The sequence below is a fragment of the Melopsittacus undulatus genome, chromosome 2, assembly GCF_012275295.1.
Source record: "Melopsittacus undulatus isolate bMelUnd1 chromosome 2, bMelUnd1.mat.Z, whole genome shotgun sequence".
Taxonomy (NCBI): Eukaryota; Metazoa; Chordata; class Aves; order Psittaciformes; family Psittaculidae; genus Melopsittacus; species Melopsittacus undulatus.
Window position 1 is genome coordinate 83,550,686 of NC_047528.1, and position 18,537 is coordinate 83,569,222.

At 36.6% G+C, this 18,537-nt stretch overlaps 1 protein-coding gene across 4 annotated transcripts in view; it reads right to left on the reverse strand.

Moving 5' to 3' along the window:
- DMD (dystrophin) overlaps positions 1 to 18,537 on the reverse strand; it is a 1,017,291-nt gene that overhangs the window by 568,079 nt on the left and 430,675 nt on the right. For all 4 annotated transcript variants that reach the window (XM_034074486.1, XM_034074485.1, XM_034074487.1 and 1 more), the window contains one exon: positions 17,232 to 17,404. In XM_034074486.1, the coding sequence (XP_033930377.1) occupies positions 17,232 to 17,404 (173 nt within the window). The remainder of the gene's footprint in view (positions 1 to 17,231; positions 17,405 to 18,537) is intronic.

The following is an 18,537-nucleotide window of genomic DNA, read 5'->3' on the forward strand; positions in this document are numbered from 1 at the left end:
ATAAGAAATAGATGAATCAACACTGGAAGCACAGAAGGCAAGTGGTTACAGTGGAACAATAGATTTCTTCCTCTTAGTTTCTTCCTCTTAGTCTACTATGCACAGCTGCCCTCCCATTTTTACTAAGGAAAAAGACAAACCACCCAGGTATTGCTTATAAATCTAACTGCATTTTCAGAACTGATTGGAGAACCAATGCTAAAACAACATCATGAACAGCTCAGCACATGCTACTGAGGCTCCATACAGACATTATTATACTGTGTGATTACTCTAGGGCAGAAGTGTAAGCAATGTTCACACATTTCCCGAAAGCTTTATTGTTTTGGAAAGAAAGATGCTTGAGAATTGCATTAATTTTCTTCTCTCTCTCTCTCTCCCCCCCCCCCCCCCCTTTTCTTTTTTTGAATGTAAATAAAGAGAAAAAAAAACGAAACAAAACGGAAAACACCATATACTGTTCTTTGCATATCAATGAAAAGTTTGAGTAGGAACACGACAGCTTCAGAGACTTAAATTGGTGACTATAATAGTGTTTTATAGACCTCATGAGTGAATTTATGGTATAGTTAATAGAAATAAATTCATGTCTATCTATGTTTCCATCTTGTCGGTATCTAAACTCAAAGTACTTTCACATTTTTACATCATGGCTCCTTCTAACCTTATCTTTCTGGGAGTCCCCCCTATACTGGGCAGAACTTTGAAAGCTCCTTTGCATTAGGAAGCAATCAAGGGATCTTGTTTGACCACTTACTTACAATTTATGTTCTTGCCTGCCTCTTTAACAACCCACTTGGGAAAGAAAATGCAAGAGAGGTTGTCAGGCTTCCTGTAAAGTAACTAGAAAATTTCTCTATTCTTAGTCTACATTCCCCTCTACAACTTCATCTTTTGCCATTAGGATTTTCCTCACCTTCAGTGAGGAAAGGGGAGGGTTTTGTCTCCCAGTTTCATAGCAGAAAAGTTTTTAGGCAGGAAAATCTGGGAAGAAAAAAACAGCAAAAATATTTTGGTCCTGAATTGGAAAATTCACATTTCATAGAATATTCTGACATAGGAAAAATTGTTGTCTGGAAAAAAAGACAATCTCATAAATTTACATATTACCAGGAGAGAGAATTTAATGCTGTTTGGAAAGTCTTGCTTCAATGTATATCAAAGGAGTTAAGTGGCCTTTTGTCCCTGGAGACTTGAGGGCATTCCAGCTTGTCAAGGTTCTTCAGTCCATATGCTAAGGTTATATCTAAGATCACCATGCTTTAGGGGTACTTCCCAGGCAGGCATCTTGGAAATAAACTCTTCCTTGCTACAGGATATGGAATATTATATCAGTTTATAGGATGCATAAAGACTTGGGGAATTGACCAACTGATCATGCATCAAAATTGGAAAGAAGAATTGTAATTTAAGTGGCATTGCTATTGTGACAGAGGATTTAAAGATAGTAAAGGGAACTGGTCTGTTTAGTGTACTGCAGGGACAAAGACACTCTCATGGTTATTAGAGGAATTTATTTCTAGGCTTGCAGACTCCCACAGTGTCTACTAAAGAGTATCAATTCGGCAATGCAGTAACATTTGCTCCTTTCCATTACTGCCAAACTTCAGTGCTTGTCATTAATCACCCTGACAATATGAAAATGTAACATTATTCTGTTAAGTACTTCTATGCCTTCTGTTTTGTTACTGATCTACCAAGTTGTCAGATGCTATAAACACAGGCCAAGTACACAGTTGTGTGTAGTACAAAAGGAAACAAGAAAAATGCTTAAAGGAATTGTAATTAAAATGTGCTTGCGCCTGGGGTATCTGTATTGGAGCTTTAAGTTTTCTAACTTTATTTTCTTTCTTGATTATATTAGAATAATGGCTTCTAAAAAATAATATTCTTTGTAAGACCATAGCCAGTCTTTTTACTATTTAGGAATTTTTTTGTTACATTCTATAACATATAATGTAAATTCTTAATCCCACTGTTTTTACACTGAAATCAGGGGGGAAAAAGAAATAAGGCAGGAAGTGTGGAAAAGCCTTAAAAAGCCCAGAGAAAAAGATTCCTGTAACAGTAGGTGTCTGGGCTACATTTTTGCTGTACATGAAGGCCCGTGAATCTGAGAGAAAAAGAACAACTCAGTGATTCCCTACATTTACGTTTTATCTCAGCTTCCAGCTAGTCAGCGGGTATCTTGTATTCTGACAGAAAGAGAAAATCCACTGGAAAGATGGAGAAAGCAATTTTAGCGTTCGTTTGCTTTGCATGCCGCGAGAGCACTTCCACTGCAAAACTGCCCCCTAGTGGGGCTCCCATAATGGGCCTGCAGCGGTTTACACGGGACCAGGCAGCTTTCCTGCAATGCAGGCCTCTGCTGTGCCTAATCCTGCCTTAGAGACTGCCACTTCCCTGAGACAACATGCAGAGAGCGAACGGAAAAAGGAAAAAAAAATAAAAAACCAAAAAACCCCAAACCCCTAAGTGAAGACTGCAGTCCTTTCTAAAACAAATAATCCACAACACATAGTATAGCCTGACAATACATTCCGTACTCCTTAAAATGCAAACAATTTCCAAACTCTTTGGTGTTTCTAACACCTGCTGTCAGAGTATTTCAGTCCCTCTGTAGGCTCATAAAGACGGTACTTGAAAGAAATGGTCCTTTTGTGGGTGCAAGGCTGGATTGGAATTTAAGATTATTTTCTTGGCAAATCAGAATATTTGTACCTGATCTTAAAAAAGGTATTTGAATATCATCACAGCTCTTCCTTTCTTATTTGTAAAACTACAATAACATATTATTATAGTATGTTGTGAATTTGTGATATTTTTTTTTCCAGGCTTGTGAGAGAAACTAAATCAGACTCTAATAGGACTATATATGGAAATAATTTAAGAACTATCTAATATGTAAAACAACATCTATTATTACTTGTATCTTTGCATGTCAACATTAGCTATATGACATCTGAGTAGAAATGTCTTATGTTATACAGCCAGAAAATATTGCTGAAGATTTGGGCAGAAAAAGCAGTAGTCAGTAACAAATCTCATGGATCATGAGTGAGCAATATGTCTTGAGTGTCCCTACAATACCACTACTTAAAAATTGAATTACAGTGTACCATTTAAGAAGACATAATAGTGCATAACATTACAAAAGGACAGATTTTTGTCTTGAAATACCAAAATATTCAACAATGATCTTGATGATATTTACAGAAGTTTATTTTGGCAAAACCTCCAAATTATTTTGATTATTTCTTAGTACTCCAGAGAAAGAAATTGCAATTATTATAGAATAGTTCTACATGCTGTAATAATATATACATAGCCTATATGGAACACTGAGGCATGTCAATTGATATTTCAGAAAAAAATATTATTAATTAAACAATTAAACCTCTTTTCCAGTCTGTATCCCTAAACATTTATCTCCTGAGTTAATGAGTTCAGACATTTTACTGTTTCAGAATGCAATGGTGAGTCTGGAAGTTGAGAGCTACTGGTTTTGTCAGCATCTTATTTTCACACACTGGTTTTAAAATCAAAGTAACAATTTTATCATATTAAAAGCTTTAAAAGCACTTAGATTTTGGCATACAATTCTAAGATAATGGGTGAAATTTGTGAAACCTACTAAATACACAAATCTTAGTAATCTGAATTATTTAAAATGTGCTGGCTTGTTCTAAATTGCTATTGAAACTATGAATTTATGATGTTGCTTTTTGTTTTTTCTTTCTCTGAAAAAGAGAAAAGCAAGTATTTCCTTCTACTTCAGGGAATATATGGCACAAATTGTTGGTTTTATGGTTGTTCAAAGAATATCTGGAATGTTCTTCAGCTGCATTTTCCTTATATTTTACTTCTCAGTAACTATGCTACCAGACAAAACATACAATTATTGATAGTCTATATAGTTCTTTAGTGTATTCTTTGTCTATTTTGTTTATTTTTTTTTGAAAATTCAGTTTCATATTACAATATTAATCCTTAGTCCCTATGAATTCTTTCTCAAAAGATAAGGAATTACTGTGAAATACCAACTAATGGACTCACAGGACCTGATACTGCTCATATTTATATTTTCAGGGGTTGGAAGGGAGGGCCAAGGGGGGAATCTTACTGAAAATAATATCAGTACATAAAGTAAAAATTCAGTTCAAGTAGTTAGGATTACTGCAAAAGACAGAAAAGGAGTAAGGAAAAAGAAATCTCTCCCTTCTTTGCCAGGAAGTAGCACAAGCCACTCCTTTCTAAGGCTGGCACTAAACTGCCTAAACCTATGCTTCATTCTAAGCCAATGATGCCAGTTTACACATTTGGTATGTTTGCACGTTTCACTTCAAGCTCTCTAATGCAGGCCAGTAGACTAAATGTTCAGTTACAACTGATGCACATTAGGTGCATTCTTGGAGAATATATTCCAAAATTTTTTAGTCTAACAGGAATCTAGTCCAAATGTTCCAAGAGCACTTCTCAGCAGCAAAAATGATATCATGGTGGGGCCAATCAGAAGATTAGTTTCAAAAGCTCTCTTCTGATCTGAGCTAAAGTGTGTCAGATGGATCACTTAAAGGCCTCCTATTGCCCACAAAGACTTCCATAGCAGTGAGCGCTTTTAAGCCCTATACCTCAAGACTGGGTTCAAAAAAGCATTAATACAGCTAAGTTTTATGGCACCGAAGTGCTATGAATATATGTATACTAGCCTGAAACCACTACACTTCCAGTTCTGCAGAATAAAATTCTGAGTCTGTCAATAAAATCTGGACCACAAGCTTTAAAAGATAAACATTTTCTTTAATGTTCCTGTCTTAAAATGGCTCCAACTATACCACCAATGTCTCTCAATCTGAGATGGAAAAACTAAACTGGGGTGACTAGAAGCAGTTTCATACAGCTACACACGCAGATATGTGTACAGAGGATTCAGTGTATAGCAATACACATTATACTTAGGAAAGAAAATTTATGGCTAAAGAAAACGGTTCTGCAGCCAGACATAGTACCTTTACAATAACAGCTAATAAATATGGTAGAAAGATGCTGTTTCCTGAACAGTTATAAAGGAAAATCAAAGAGTATTGCTTTTGGAATTTTATTAACTAGAACTGACAGTAAGGAGTTTGCATGTTTGAAATAGTGTGAGTAAAATGATGAAGGATAAGAAGATTTAGAAGACATTTCTGGAAATCTTCATAGTTAGAAATGACATTCACATTTTTTGGTTTGTTGAGAACCGGGTGCTTGCTCTTCTGTAATACTTTTAAAATCTTCAGAACTTCAAGAAATCCAAGGCTACTCTTTGTTAAATAAGATGGACAGATATCTCAGGACCACAGAACAATAACCTTTGATTATTAATGTATTCCAGAAGTCAGTATCAAGCAGATTCTAGACAGACACTGCAGGAAATTTTATGAATGAATGAAACTTTAGACATCTTAAGAGAGGCATACTTATATCAGAAGGTCCCGATCTCTTTGCAGAATTTTCCACCAGATTCAGTACCTCCCTCATGTCAAAGTATTATCAGATTCCATTAAAAAAAAAACCATCCAAAAACTTAAAAAGTGTGAAAAAGATAATGAGCCAATAAAGAAAGGAGAAGTACTAGCAGGGTCTCGCAGTCCTTACTGCTCATAGGCATGGTTGGAGGAAAAGGGGAATTCCTAGAAGGTGATGACAGATAAGTGAAGAATTATGTTAGAGAATTCATCCCATTCAAGCCCTTGTGACCAGAGAGAGTGCATCTCAGAATGCTGAGGCAGCAGGCTGATATTTGGGAACGCTGCTTGCTATCATCTCTGAAAGGAGACCATTGGCTTTCTGGGCTGCACTCACACACTGCAAGCTCATATCTAATTTTTCATCTACCAGTAACCCCAAGTCCTTCTGCACAGGGTTGCTCTCAAGCCATTCATCACCCGTCAGGGTGAAATCAGGGGTGAAAATGTCAACATGCTGAAGTATAGAGCTGCCATTCAGAAGAGCTAGATAGGCTGAAGAAGCAAGTCTATGAAATTCAGCAAGGACAAATTTCAGAAGTTGTCTTCTGATCAGAGCTAAAGAAGTAATGTGTCAGATGAACCACTTAAAGGCCTCCTATTGCCCACAAAGAGCTCCTTAGCAGTGAGTGCTCTTAAGCCCTATACCTAAAGGGCAGGCTTAAAAAACCTTCATAGATATAAGCTCTGGGAAGGAAGAGTCCCTTGCAACAGTACAGTCTGGGAACTGGTTGGCTGGGAAGCAGTTCTCCTATAAAGGATCTGGGATCCTGTGGGAAGCAAGTGAGACATAAAACAGCAATGTGCCCTGTCAGCAAAGATAACCAAGTATATCCTGAGCTGCATTTGTAAAAGCACAGCTAGCAGATTGAGAGAAAATATTACCCTTCTTCACTCAGCACTCATTAAGCCACATCTAGAACACTGTGTTCGATTTTGGGCCTGCCAATACAAGACCTTTAACAAACTGGAGTGGGTTCAGCAAGGTATCACCATGAAAGTCATGGGGCTAGAGCTCTTGTTCTCTGAGGCGAGGCTGAGGGAACTGGACAATGAAATGGCTTCAGTGAACCCAACAGCAGCCTTCCAACACCTATGAGGAGGTCACTGAGAAGATGCAGAAAGGCTTTTCCCAGGGGTGCATGATGGGAGGATGAAAGACAAAAAGCATAAAGGGAAATGGAAGGTTCTGACTAGATATAAGGAATAAAAAAAACACAAAAAAATCCACTATGAGGACAATCAAGCTGTTGAACGGGCTCCCAAGAGGTTTTGCGGTCTCTGTTGTTTGAGGTCTTTAAAACCTACTTGACTAAATCCCTAATCAACCTGCTCACCTGATGTTGACCCTCCTTTTCGCACCATATTAGACTAGAAGAGCTCCTGAGGTCTCTTCCAACCTGAATTATTTTGTGATTCTATGGCACTAGTTATGGAAACAAAAAATCTCCTTTAAGTCACCATAGATAAATCTTACACAACACTTAACTTAGGACAGATGAAAAATTAAGAAGCAAGGTGTAATCACATGGAGATAAGTTGCCAAAAGGGATTCTATTGATTTGGTTATTACTAATAGGCTAAGTAAATAAAAAATGCATTTTCTTTCTATTTTTAATATTTTTATTTTTAAGGAAATGATAATTTGGTGATTGTGCTGTCCAGCACTCATTTCCAACAATATATTTTCTAGGGTTTTTTAGTTGATTTCAACCAAATCTGACAGGGAAGTATCAGTCTCAAACACAACTGTAATATTACAGGATTTTGAAAATTTGGTTGCTGGGGAGAAGAAAGAACACTGTATTTGTTTTACCATGCTGGAGAGAAAAGCAAAGGGTTACTGTGGTCCATTTGGTTTGGCATCTATATTCCCACCATCCAGTTAATACATGCATAGATCCAAAATATAGGTATGTTCTGCATTCTATAAGGAGCATATGTGAATTTCTGTTGTTGTTTCACAACCTTGGCACCCCACTTCTTTTTAATTTTGTTGTTGTCATAGAAGACTCATGGACAGGAAGTACAAATCAGATCTTCTGCCCAGAACGGAGGCTATACAATCTTACAGTATTATCCTCATGTTGTCCTAATAGATAGAGAATTGCCTCAAGGTCTTACTGAAGTTATTACTAAACCAAATTTTCCTGAGTCACATTAGTCATAATGATATAGGAGAACAGCAAAATAATTGTAATCTAACACTATTTTAGTGTAACACCTTCAACCTCATGCTATGAATTACTCCCTCTTTTACTGGAAAAGCAACTGGACAGTTAAGAAATCATATATTCCAGGAAGCAACAAAGAATATAGCATCAGAAAGATATACGTGCAGTGGTTTGATATAATTCCCCTGAAATAACAATAAATGGAAAACAGGTATTTTGCTTACTTTGACAGAAAATCTCTGAAATGCTCTGCTTCAATTTAAGAAGGGAATTTATTGTCTGTGTTAAATACAAAAATATTTGTGGTTCCCCAGCTAAATAAATACAAGACTAAATTAAACTAAAGAGCATAGATTACAAAATTTAAATAGCAATGTGCAGTATGTCTAGTGCTATAAGAATAAGCCAATGAAAATCAGTTTGTGGTTTTTGTTTTGGGTTTTTTTTTGTTTTTTTAGGTCAATTCCCATAATATTCTGGATCAAATCTGAAGTATCAACTGTTTTTGTCCAAACAACCTCAAACACGAGTTTGCCCTTCAAGAAAAGGAAATGTGAAAGCAGACTAACTCTGCTGAAATACTGAAAGACACCAGGACAGAAGACTGAACGTCGTAAGTCTCAAAACTTACTACCAAGATCTATGATCACAAAACTTGCTGCTTTCTACTGAAAACATAATGTGTCTTCTTTGTCTCTTTGGCACTGAGGGTTATATTTGAAGTGTTTAATAAAAGAAAAAAATACATTCAAATTGCCTTGAAGGAGAAAAGAGAAAATTGTATTTATCAGATGGTAGCTACAATATGAACACAGCTGAGAAATGACAGTGATGAAAATTGTACAAACCAGAAAATTGTAACTTCTGGCTTTAGCTACAGATATTAAAAGACTGGGCTCCCTCTACTGTCAAAAAATGCTCTCCCAAGAAGTATTTAAAGATAGGTATACACTGCACTGTGGTAACTAGAGAGCAGCAATACTTTAGAAAGCATCAAGGGAATTTTGCAAAGGATCTCACCTTAGTACATTCAGCATGTGTCAGCCACAGTAGTAGTTCCTGCAACACCATCTTTCATTCAGTGTACAGTTGACCCAGATAAATATCTGCCCAGCTAAAAATTCTTGCACAGTGCAATATAATGATTCAATACCAACAGTGAAAACATAACTTGTCAGCACTTACAGAAAGTAATAGAAATAATCACAAACAAAGCTTCAGACCTGAGGATATACTGGAACTATCTTAGGCTATGCCTATACAGATGTATGCAGCTAAGCATGAACAAACTCTGACAGTGTTTTCAGACAGCTGGATATAAACCAGGACTATCTGGTGATTTACATAGCTGTACTAACATAGCATTGTCCCTAAAGCAAGTATATCCTGTGTTTCAGCTGGATCTCATAGCTTATGACACTGACCACAATATCATATTATTTTTCATATCTGACTTGAAGGCCCAAGACAGCCCATATCCAGACAGTTCAGAGCCAATTTGCTTCTGTCCATATTTGCCTTCATACATATTTGTATTCCCATAGTTCTACAGCTCACATATTCATGACTAAGCCGCAACATTTCCCAGACATTTCAGTGAAATTTTTCTATTTTGTACAGCAGGAAAAGTCACTACAATAATTCTTGTATGAATGCAGTGCATTTTTGTCACTGAGCATTTTACAGTGAAGTTATGCTAAGTTATGCTAATTGTCAAGCTTGGGGGTTGGTGATTTAAAACAGTCAAGATCCTTTTTCAGCTGAAACACTTTTACAACACAAACATGCTAATTCAGATGAGATAATCAGATCTACTTATTAACAGAAATTCTGAATTAGTTGTTTTCACCTCATTTTACTGTACAGACACCTTCAATACCCATAACAAGAATTGGATGTATTAAGCTCTAAAACTACCTGTATGACAGTGATTTAATAAACACAACTCTCTCACCAAAAACTACGGTATTTTTTCTTATCCTGCCTCAGATTTTCTATTTAAGCTTTAACAAATAATTTTAAATTTCCTCTAGAAAATCATTTAGAAGATGTTCTTATATGCAATGCCCTATGAAAAGAGACATTTTAATGGCCATATGTAACATAAACATTTTTTTCAGCTTATGCTATAAATGAAATCTTCCTAGTTATAAACTAGGCAACAAAAATATTCCTACAGTTTTTGATTTCTTTATATTATAAATATTGACAGAAAGCCTTACTTAGATTGCTCATAATAAAAACATTTATATTATACCTGTTTCTTATACATTATTTTATACCTATTTGCAATCAATTAAGGAACGTAAAACTTACCAATATGTTAACTTGATGGTTTGATAGTTTGGGGGCAAATAAAGTGGTAAATCTGTTGCAAGAATTAGATTATAGGACAACTGCCATGGAGATTTCTATACAGTAAGTATAGTATAGTATGGTAATAAATTAATAACTAATGTTCGTTGTAAGAGTCAAGAATTATAAGCTGTCACCATTCTGCATTTAAAAAATCTAGAATAATTTGAATTGCTGCGAAAGAAAGGGAAAAGAACAACAACAACATGTAACTAAGGTATGGTAGCTATTTTGAGATTAACATTAGGAAGGAAATAATTTCCTTCATTGACAATGAACTGATCTGTTCTGGTTTCCACTTTTATCTTGAATCCTGAGCTAAGGTTAAGTAAGTCCAATAACAAAACTTACAATCACAACAGAAATATGTGAGCAGATGCTCATAGATGAGGGAGCAGCCACAATTTCTGCCTTTCTCTAAAAATACCTAGGCCTTCCACAAGTTGCTTTTCTCCCTGTACTGAAACAAAGCTGGTAGCATTCATTCTTGTCATTAACTTTATCAGAGTTAAGGCAAGGAACAAAGAAATGCTGACTGGGCTTAGTGAAAAAGAGATATATAACAATATGTTTAGGTATAAATTAAACCCTATTGTTTTGTTATTCTTTCTAGGTTAAGATTAATTTCTCCTAATTTTATCTATCCAAAAGGAATGTGTATAGTCTTATCTCATCCCCCTGAAAAGTCAATGGACTCGTTATATACTGCAATTGTTAAACTGTGAAAGAATTGCCTGGGAGTATTCAATAGAGAAGGAATCTAGACAAGTACTGTAAAATAAGTAACTAAAACTTGTATAGCTCAAGGCAGATCAGATGACCTGTGTCTTCAATGACTTCACATTTACAAAGCATTGTTGGCATCAATACACAACTGAGAAACTTTATTATTTCTCTGCCAATGAATAGATTCTTTACGTATAATACACATTTTTCATTAGGACTTACCAAGCTAATCAAATAGGTGACAGTCGTACTGCTGTCCAAAAGTTAAAATAATTCTTACTATCAGCTTATTAACTAACTCTTAATGGTTCATTCTTGTTGCTATAAAAATTATTTTTTGTGACTTTTATAAAAGCCATCAATTTGTTTTGACACCATTACTATAGATTTGGGATATTTTCTAATATAACACTAGCATATCACCTCTTTACTCCTTTCAGAATTACCAAGAAACACTTTGTAAAGCTATATGGGATCAAATGCCCTACATTCTCTCAGAATCTTTAATTTTTAGTAGATTTCAGGTTAATTAGAAGAGTATTAAACTAGTCCATAGTGTATGTCCTGGCAGTTCATTCTTTAAGACAAGAAAAAGATAAAAATTAGTTGCCTGAAATTAATATGAGGGATCCATTAGAATTTTAAATCATGGTCAAGAAACAGTTTTGAAAATGTTCAAGGTCTATAATATCTGTAAAATTCAAGCAGTTTGCTTTTAAATTAGATTTGAGTATTTTTTTTGTTTTTTCTGCCATGTGTCTTTTTTAATTTTATTTTATATTCTTTGTGAGTGGTTTGCAACTGCTATACAAATATTTAAAATTAATGCATGGTTGTTCTGTTCTGGAAAAGATCATTGTACTTCATTGATTCAATGACTTCAAAAATTGTGGCAGTCAGGTGAAGTTCCCGACTACTGGAAAATGGTAATAAAACCCCCATTTTCAAGAAGGGGAAAATGGATGACCCAGGGAATTACAGACCAGTCAGTCTCACCTCTGTGCCTGGCAAAATCTTGGAGCAGATTCTCCTGGAAGGCATGCTAAGGCACATGAAAAACGATGAGGTTGTTGGAGATAGCCAGCATGGCTTCAACTAAGGGGAAATCCTGTCTGACCAATTTGGTGGCCTTCTGTGACAAGCTACAAAAACGATGGACAGGGCTGGAGCAGTTGATGTCATTTACCTGGACTTGTACTAAACGTTTGACACTGTCCCACATGACATCCTTCTCTCTAGATTGGAGAGGCATCAGTTTGATAGGTGGACCAATTGGTGGATAAAGAACTGGCTGGATGGGCGCACTCAAGGAATTGTGGTCAATGGCTCAGTGTCCAGCTGGAGACTGGTAATGAGTGGTGTCCCTCAGGGATCAGTGTTGGGACCAGTCTAGTTCAACATCTTTGCCAGTGACATGGACAGTGGGATTGAGTGTGTCCTCAGCAAGTTTGCCAATGTGTGGCAAACTGTGGTTCCGTTGATATGCTGGATGGAAGGAATGCCATCCAGAGGGACCTTGACATGCTTGTGAGGTGGGCTGATGCCAACCTCATGAAGTTTAACCATGCCAAGTGCAAGGTCCTGCACCTGGGTCAGAGCAATCCCAGGCACAGCTACAGCTTGGGCAGAGAAGAGATTCAGAGCAGCCCTGAAGAGAAGGACTTGGGGGTGTTTCTTGATGAGAAAATGAACATGAGCCAGCTTCAGTGTGAGCTCGCAACCCAGAAAGCCAATGGTATCTTGGGCTGCATCAGGAGTGTGATCAGCAGGTCAAAGGAGGTGATCCTGCCCCTCTACTCTGCTCTCGTGAGACCTCACTTGGAGTATTGTGTGCAGTTCTGGTGTCCTCAACATAAAAAGGACATGGAACTGTTGGAACAAGTACAGAAGAGGGCCCCGAGGATGATCAGGGGACTGGAGCACCTCCCATATGAAGACAGGCTGAGAAAGTTGGAGCTGTTCAGCCTTGAGAAGGCTGCATGGAGACCTCATAGCAGCCTTCCAGTAACTGAACAGGAGCTATAAGGATGCTAGGGAAGGTCTCTTCATTAGGAACTGTAGTGATAAAACAAGAGGTAACGGGTTGAAACTTAAACAGGGGAAGTTTAGATTGGATAGAAGGAGGAAGTTCCTTACTGTTAGGGTGGTGAGGAACTGCAGTGGGTTGCCCAGGGAAGCTGTGAATGCTCCATCCCTGGCAGTGTTCAAGGCCAGCTTGGATGGAACCTTGGGTGATATGGTTTAGTGTGAGGTGTCCCTGCCCATGGCAAGGGACTTGGAACTAGATGATCTTAAGGTCCTTTCCAACCCTAATGATTCTATGATTCTCTTATGACTTCTGGCACTGTTACAAATGAACACTTTTAGTGAGAACATGCTGTTAACAGAAAGAAGACTGAGGCAGACGTATCCTGGGAAGACAGTGTCCTGACAAAAGAAACAGTGCCTTTGACAAGTAGTAAGTTGATAAGTTGTGATATAAGACATTCATTTACAAATCTATTTTATATATTTATTGATTATTTTTTTTCAAATATTATGTGTTCTCACTGAAGACATATAGGGACCTGGTGTCAGCGTCACTTCCCAAAAAAGTCATGATTAATATAAAAAAACAGTATCTAAAGCTGCTGCAAAGATTGTTAATGTCTTGTACAAAGACATGAAAAAGAATTAAATCTGAATGGTTATTCTTACCAGCATTGTAATGGAACTACCTTACAAAATTTAGATTATGTTATCTTAATACAGCTATTGGAAAATATTTTCCTAAAATGCTTTACTCAATAATTAGTCAGTTGAAGACTAATGTTTAAATGAGTTTGTGAAAAGAGTAAAACAATACATTCATTCTAGCTTCTAATACAACCAAAAGGGTATACTAGCATGATCACAGCATTTTTACTTATACATTTCTCGTGAAATATTGCCTGTTAGCTTACAGTAAGTACAGTATGAACATTTGTTTAAATACAGGAAACATGCTAAAATGACAATATTCAACAAGGTTTTCAGATACTGTAGAAGAACTAGCCTTGTAAAGCTATTTGAATATTTACCATAACAATGAATTTCTGTCAAACTGGCCCATGATCTATTGTAAAACTACCTAAAAATCTATTTTGATTTCTAATTAAAATAAACTCACTATAAAGTTAATTACAAAGTATCTAGAAATTAATAAGGACTTCTAGGAATTCTATTTCACACAAAAAAAAACCAACATGAATGTTTCTATCTATATATATGAAATCCAGGGTAAGCTCTCTGTAACTACATGGGTAAGGAAAGCTGTTTTGTTCTTCCATCATGATGATAGTTGACTTTGAATTTACTTAAAGTTTCATGCTGTTACAACCCTTTGATTTCCTAAAACCAATATTCAGAAATAAACATATATATAGTATATTTGTAACCTTTCAAACATGGCATACTCACATTCACTTAGACACACTCTCTTGAAAGCAAGACAGAGCTCCAATAATAATTCAAAATCTGTCCTAAACCATCATCATCACTAGTGTATCTCATAGACACAGCTCCATCTATTTCTCAAAAGCAGCCTTACATGGATACTTTCACCCCTTATGGACTCCAGCTGCTAGAAGCAAAATGCTAAAGGCTATATTTTCTTCCTTCATTTCCTCCCTGGCATTTGTGTGCAGTCCAAATGCACCTCTCAAAACTGCAGAAGCTATACTGATCACCTCAGAGTTCAAACAAAACCATTGAAACAGTAGTAGAAATATAGTAAGACAGACATCATGAACAAAAATTTAAAACAAAAAGAAAGGCATGAAATTCCAGACAGCAGTCAAGCTTATCATCTTGAGTTGCTGTCCATCATACTATAAAAGGATGACTCCCCCAGGCAAATGCCAGCTGGAGAGTAGTCATACTTTACACTTCTCTAGTGCCTGTATCTGATGACCTCAAAATACGTGAAAATATTAATTCATTTCACTTCAGAACATTTTCTGCTGCTGGATAAATATCACTATAGTCTAAATAAGGGGCAACTGAGTGGCAGTCCTGGTGGTCCAAGCTTTCAGCTAACAGCAAATCGCTCTCCTTTCTATGCACTAGTGGTAGAAAATGCATGGGATGATTCCAAAGGTTTCTCAGAGGTTGGTCTGCTGTACCAGTAAGAGTTTGGACAAAGCCAGTCTTAGGGAAAGCACAACAGAAATATGTCCACCTTTCATTATCTGTGTGAGCAGCTTGGCTCTAGTCTCTGCTTCTGCCTTACTTACCCTTCATATTTGTACATGACATCATGACAACCAGAAGATTTTACCAAACCAGATTTAGGCTTACTATTTAAAAAAAGTACTGCACATGAGAGAATCTGGACACCAGATTATAAATCCATCTCAGTTTCTTACACTTTACATGTTGAGACAAAGCAGAGATGACATGAAGATTACTCAATTATATCTTTTACTATGATTCTCTCTATTATTTTTTTTAAGCTTTGCCCTCTTTTTCTCCAGTAACCTAAAAACAAAGTTAGTGACTGGCTGACAGTTGAAATAATATTTCTGTACAGATCTGCAAAGTGACAGCAGTTGACCAATAATCCTAAACAAAGAAAACACAAAAGTTGCCAGGGGCAAAACTGGTTCAGTTTAAGACCATAGGAAGGTTTTATATTCTTAGTCACTGCTTACATGTTTAGATTCATGTCTCTTCCTACTACACCACACAATCATTATTTGAACATCAAGTTAAAACCATGATAATTATTCTGAAAAAAAGTAAGACTATTTTCTGAGTTGTTTTTGCAGTCATCATATCAAATGAAATTTTGAATGTCAAGTTTTCAGTGTTGTCTAAAGAACCAATTTTCTAAAATTCCCATGAATGCACAATATCAGTAAATTAAACCAGTCATATATATTTAATGATTTCCCTGACCAGATTAATGGTTTACATTCTCAGAAGAACTGTCAAGGACTCTTAAGAAAATCACAGAATGCTTTTGGTTGCAAGGGACCTTAAGGATCACCTAATTAACCTCTCAGCCATGGGCATGGATACATTCCATTAGGTCAGGTTGCTCAAAGCGCCATGAAACCTGACCTTAAACACTTCCAGGCATTGGGCAGCCGCAGGTTCTCTGGGCAACCTGTTCCAGTGTCTCACCACCCTCACAGTAAATTTTTTTTTCTCATAACTAATCTAAATCTACACTCTTTCAGTTTAAAGCCATTCCCCCTTGTCCTGTCACTAATTGCTCTTGTAAGATGTTCCTCTCCAGATTTCTTGTAGTCCCCCTTAGGTACTTAAAGGCTGCTCTAAGTTTTCTCCACAACCTTCTCTTCTCCAGCCTGTCATAGGAGATATGCTCCAGCCACCTGATAATCTTCATGACCCTCTTCTGGACTCGCTCCAACAGGTCCACATCCTTCCTATGCTGGGGGCCCCAGACCTGAGCACAGTACTCTAGGTGGGGTCTCACAAGAGCAGAGTAGACAGTAAAATCACCTCCCTCAATCTGCTGATTCTGTGGTAATTCAATAAATGTTTGAAATTATGACTTTTTCTTTAAGTCAAACTTACTTGTTAACTCTTAGATTACTGATACTGAAAACAAGTATAATGCATAATACTCATAATAGAAATTTCTGTATCAATGCCAGTAACATCTGATATATCATCTACTTAAAAATTGAAAGAGGAAGTAGACATTTTATTGCACAATGCCAAAAATTTTAAGCATCAGATATCTACTGCAGAGTATAAATAAATTACCGGATTGTTACTCTCTAATATGCTACTAACATAAGCCATGTCTGAATAAAGAAATTAGGTTTGGCTGCATTTTGTATCATAATATGATTCCTAGATTACAAACATCAGAAATACTATGCCAGGAGAAAAATAATACTAGGTGTTATATGGTATTGTAGGAGATCTCATCTTTATTTATTATCATTTTAATGCATTTCTATATTTCTCTTGATTATCCTGCCTTGTCATATAATATCTAATATACAAATTTATAAAGATGACACTGGATTTAGAGTTGCTAACAATTATACATAAACTGAGAACTGCTCTTCAAACTCATAAATCCTCTGCAATTAAAAGTGATTTTACCCCGATACAGTTACCACAGATTCAAATCAAGAGTACAGGTACAAAAGAGTAAATGCCAGATACTATCTCAGGGTAAAGGTATGTCAGTTATTATGACATGAGAATATGTACCTAATATCATGCTAGATTTTGGTCCAATGCAAGTGGTGGATGGTCAAAATATGTTCAATTTTACAAATTTGCTCATAACTTATATTACAATTCCTTATAAACATTATATATTCTTAGTTACAGGAAAGTATCATTTGAGACTTTAAAAGGCATTTCTGCAAAAAAAAAAAAAAAAGACAACTAAGAAACAATCACCAACCATAGGTGAAGTACTAATAGATGCCAACAAAAATAGCAGTTTTTAAAAGTTACTTACGCCTGTCGGTCCCTGTACATCTTGTTAACTTTTTCCCATTGCAGATTAAGCTGAGTCAGCTTTTCTTGTATATTTGCTGCTTCTCTTGGTGTAGCACTTTGCAAAGCTGGCATCTTCTTCTTGTTAATAATGTCTACATGACCCAGCAGTTTCTCCAGGCTATCTTTAATGCTCTGTAATATTAAGAGTTTAGAAAAGTAAAGCATTGTTTATATAAATAAATAAATAAATAAATAAATAAATAAAAATGTTCCTAAGTAAAAGAAACAGCGGGGAAATACTAATTTAACAATAGTTGAAAATTATAAGTTTCATAATAACCAGGTAATAATGACTTATACCCATCCTTTCTCTGAAGTCATAATAAACTGAATCTGAAAAATCTGGAGGGGAAGCAAAGCGCTACTGACTTCAGTCACCCAGTAATTCCTCTACACCAAGGTTACATCTGTTTTAACCTCCATTCTTCCTAAGAAGCAGAACAAAGTCCTATTTTACAGACTTATCTTCAAGTGTACTTTAGTTATTTTGTTGTTTATACTTCTCTTTTTGTCGTGGTTTAAACCAACCCACACAGCTTGTGCACTCACTCCCCCACTTGCTCCCCCAACTCCCGAAGAGCTGGGAAGGAGAATCCAAAGAATATAGCCCCCACAGGTTGAGATAAGAACAGTTTAATAACTAAGGTATAACATAAATCACTACTGCTACTACTACTACAAATAATAATGATAAGGCCAATAACAAGTGAAGAGAATACAGCACCTCACCAGCCACCGACCCATAACTCACCCCACCCTGCCCGACCGAGCACCGACCGATACCTCCACCACCCCTCAGAGTCCTCTAGCCCTTCCAGGTCACTCTCGGTTACATCCTGGGTATGGTATGGAATAACTCTTTGGCTAGCCTGGGTCAGGTGTCCTGTCTCTCCTTCCTCCCCTCCTTCCCTGGCAGAGCATGAGGCTCAGAAAAGGCCTTGGACAAACCAAACATTTGAGCAGTAACTCAAAACATGCTTGCTATCAGCAGCCGTTCTCAGCCCGAAAGTCAAAACACAGCACTGCACCAGCTACCAAGAAGGAGAAAAATTACTGTTACTGCTGAACCCAGGACACTTTCATACTTGTTTCAGCAGATATTAAACAGATATCAAAGTAACAACATGAAAAGATTATTAGGTATTGTTAGCTTTGTCTTTTGTTGGATTTCCTTCACCCAACATTCAACATTCTTCAAGCAGCCAGTTCTTTGTTCTTTCATCAAAACACTTTTCAGTACACCTTCCTAACTGCATAATGCCAAG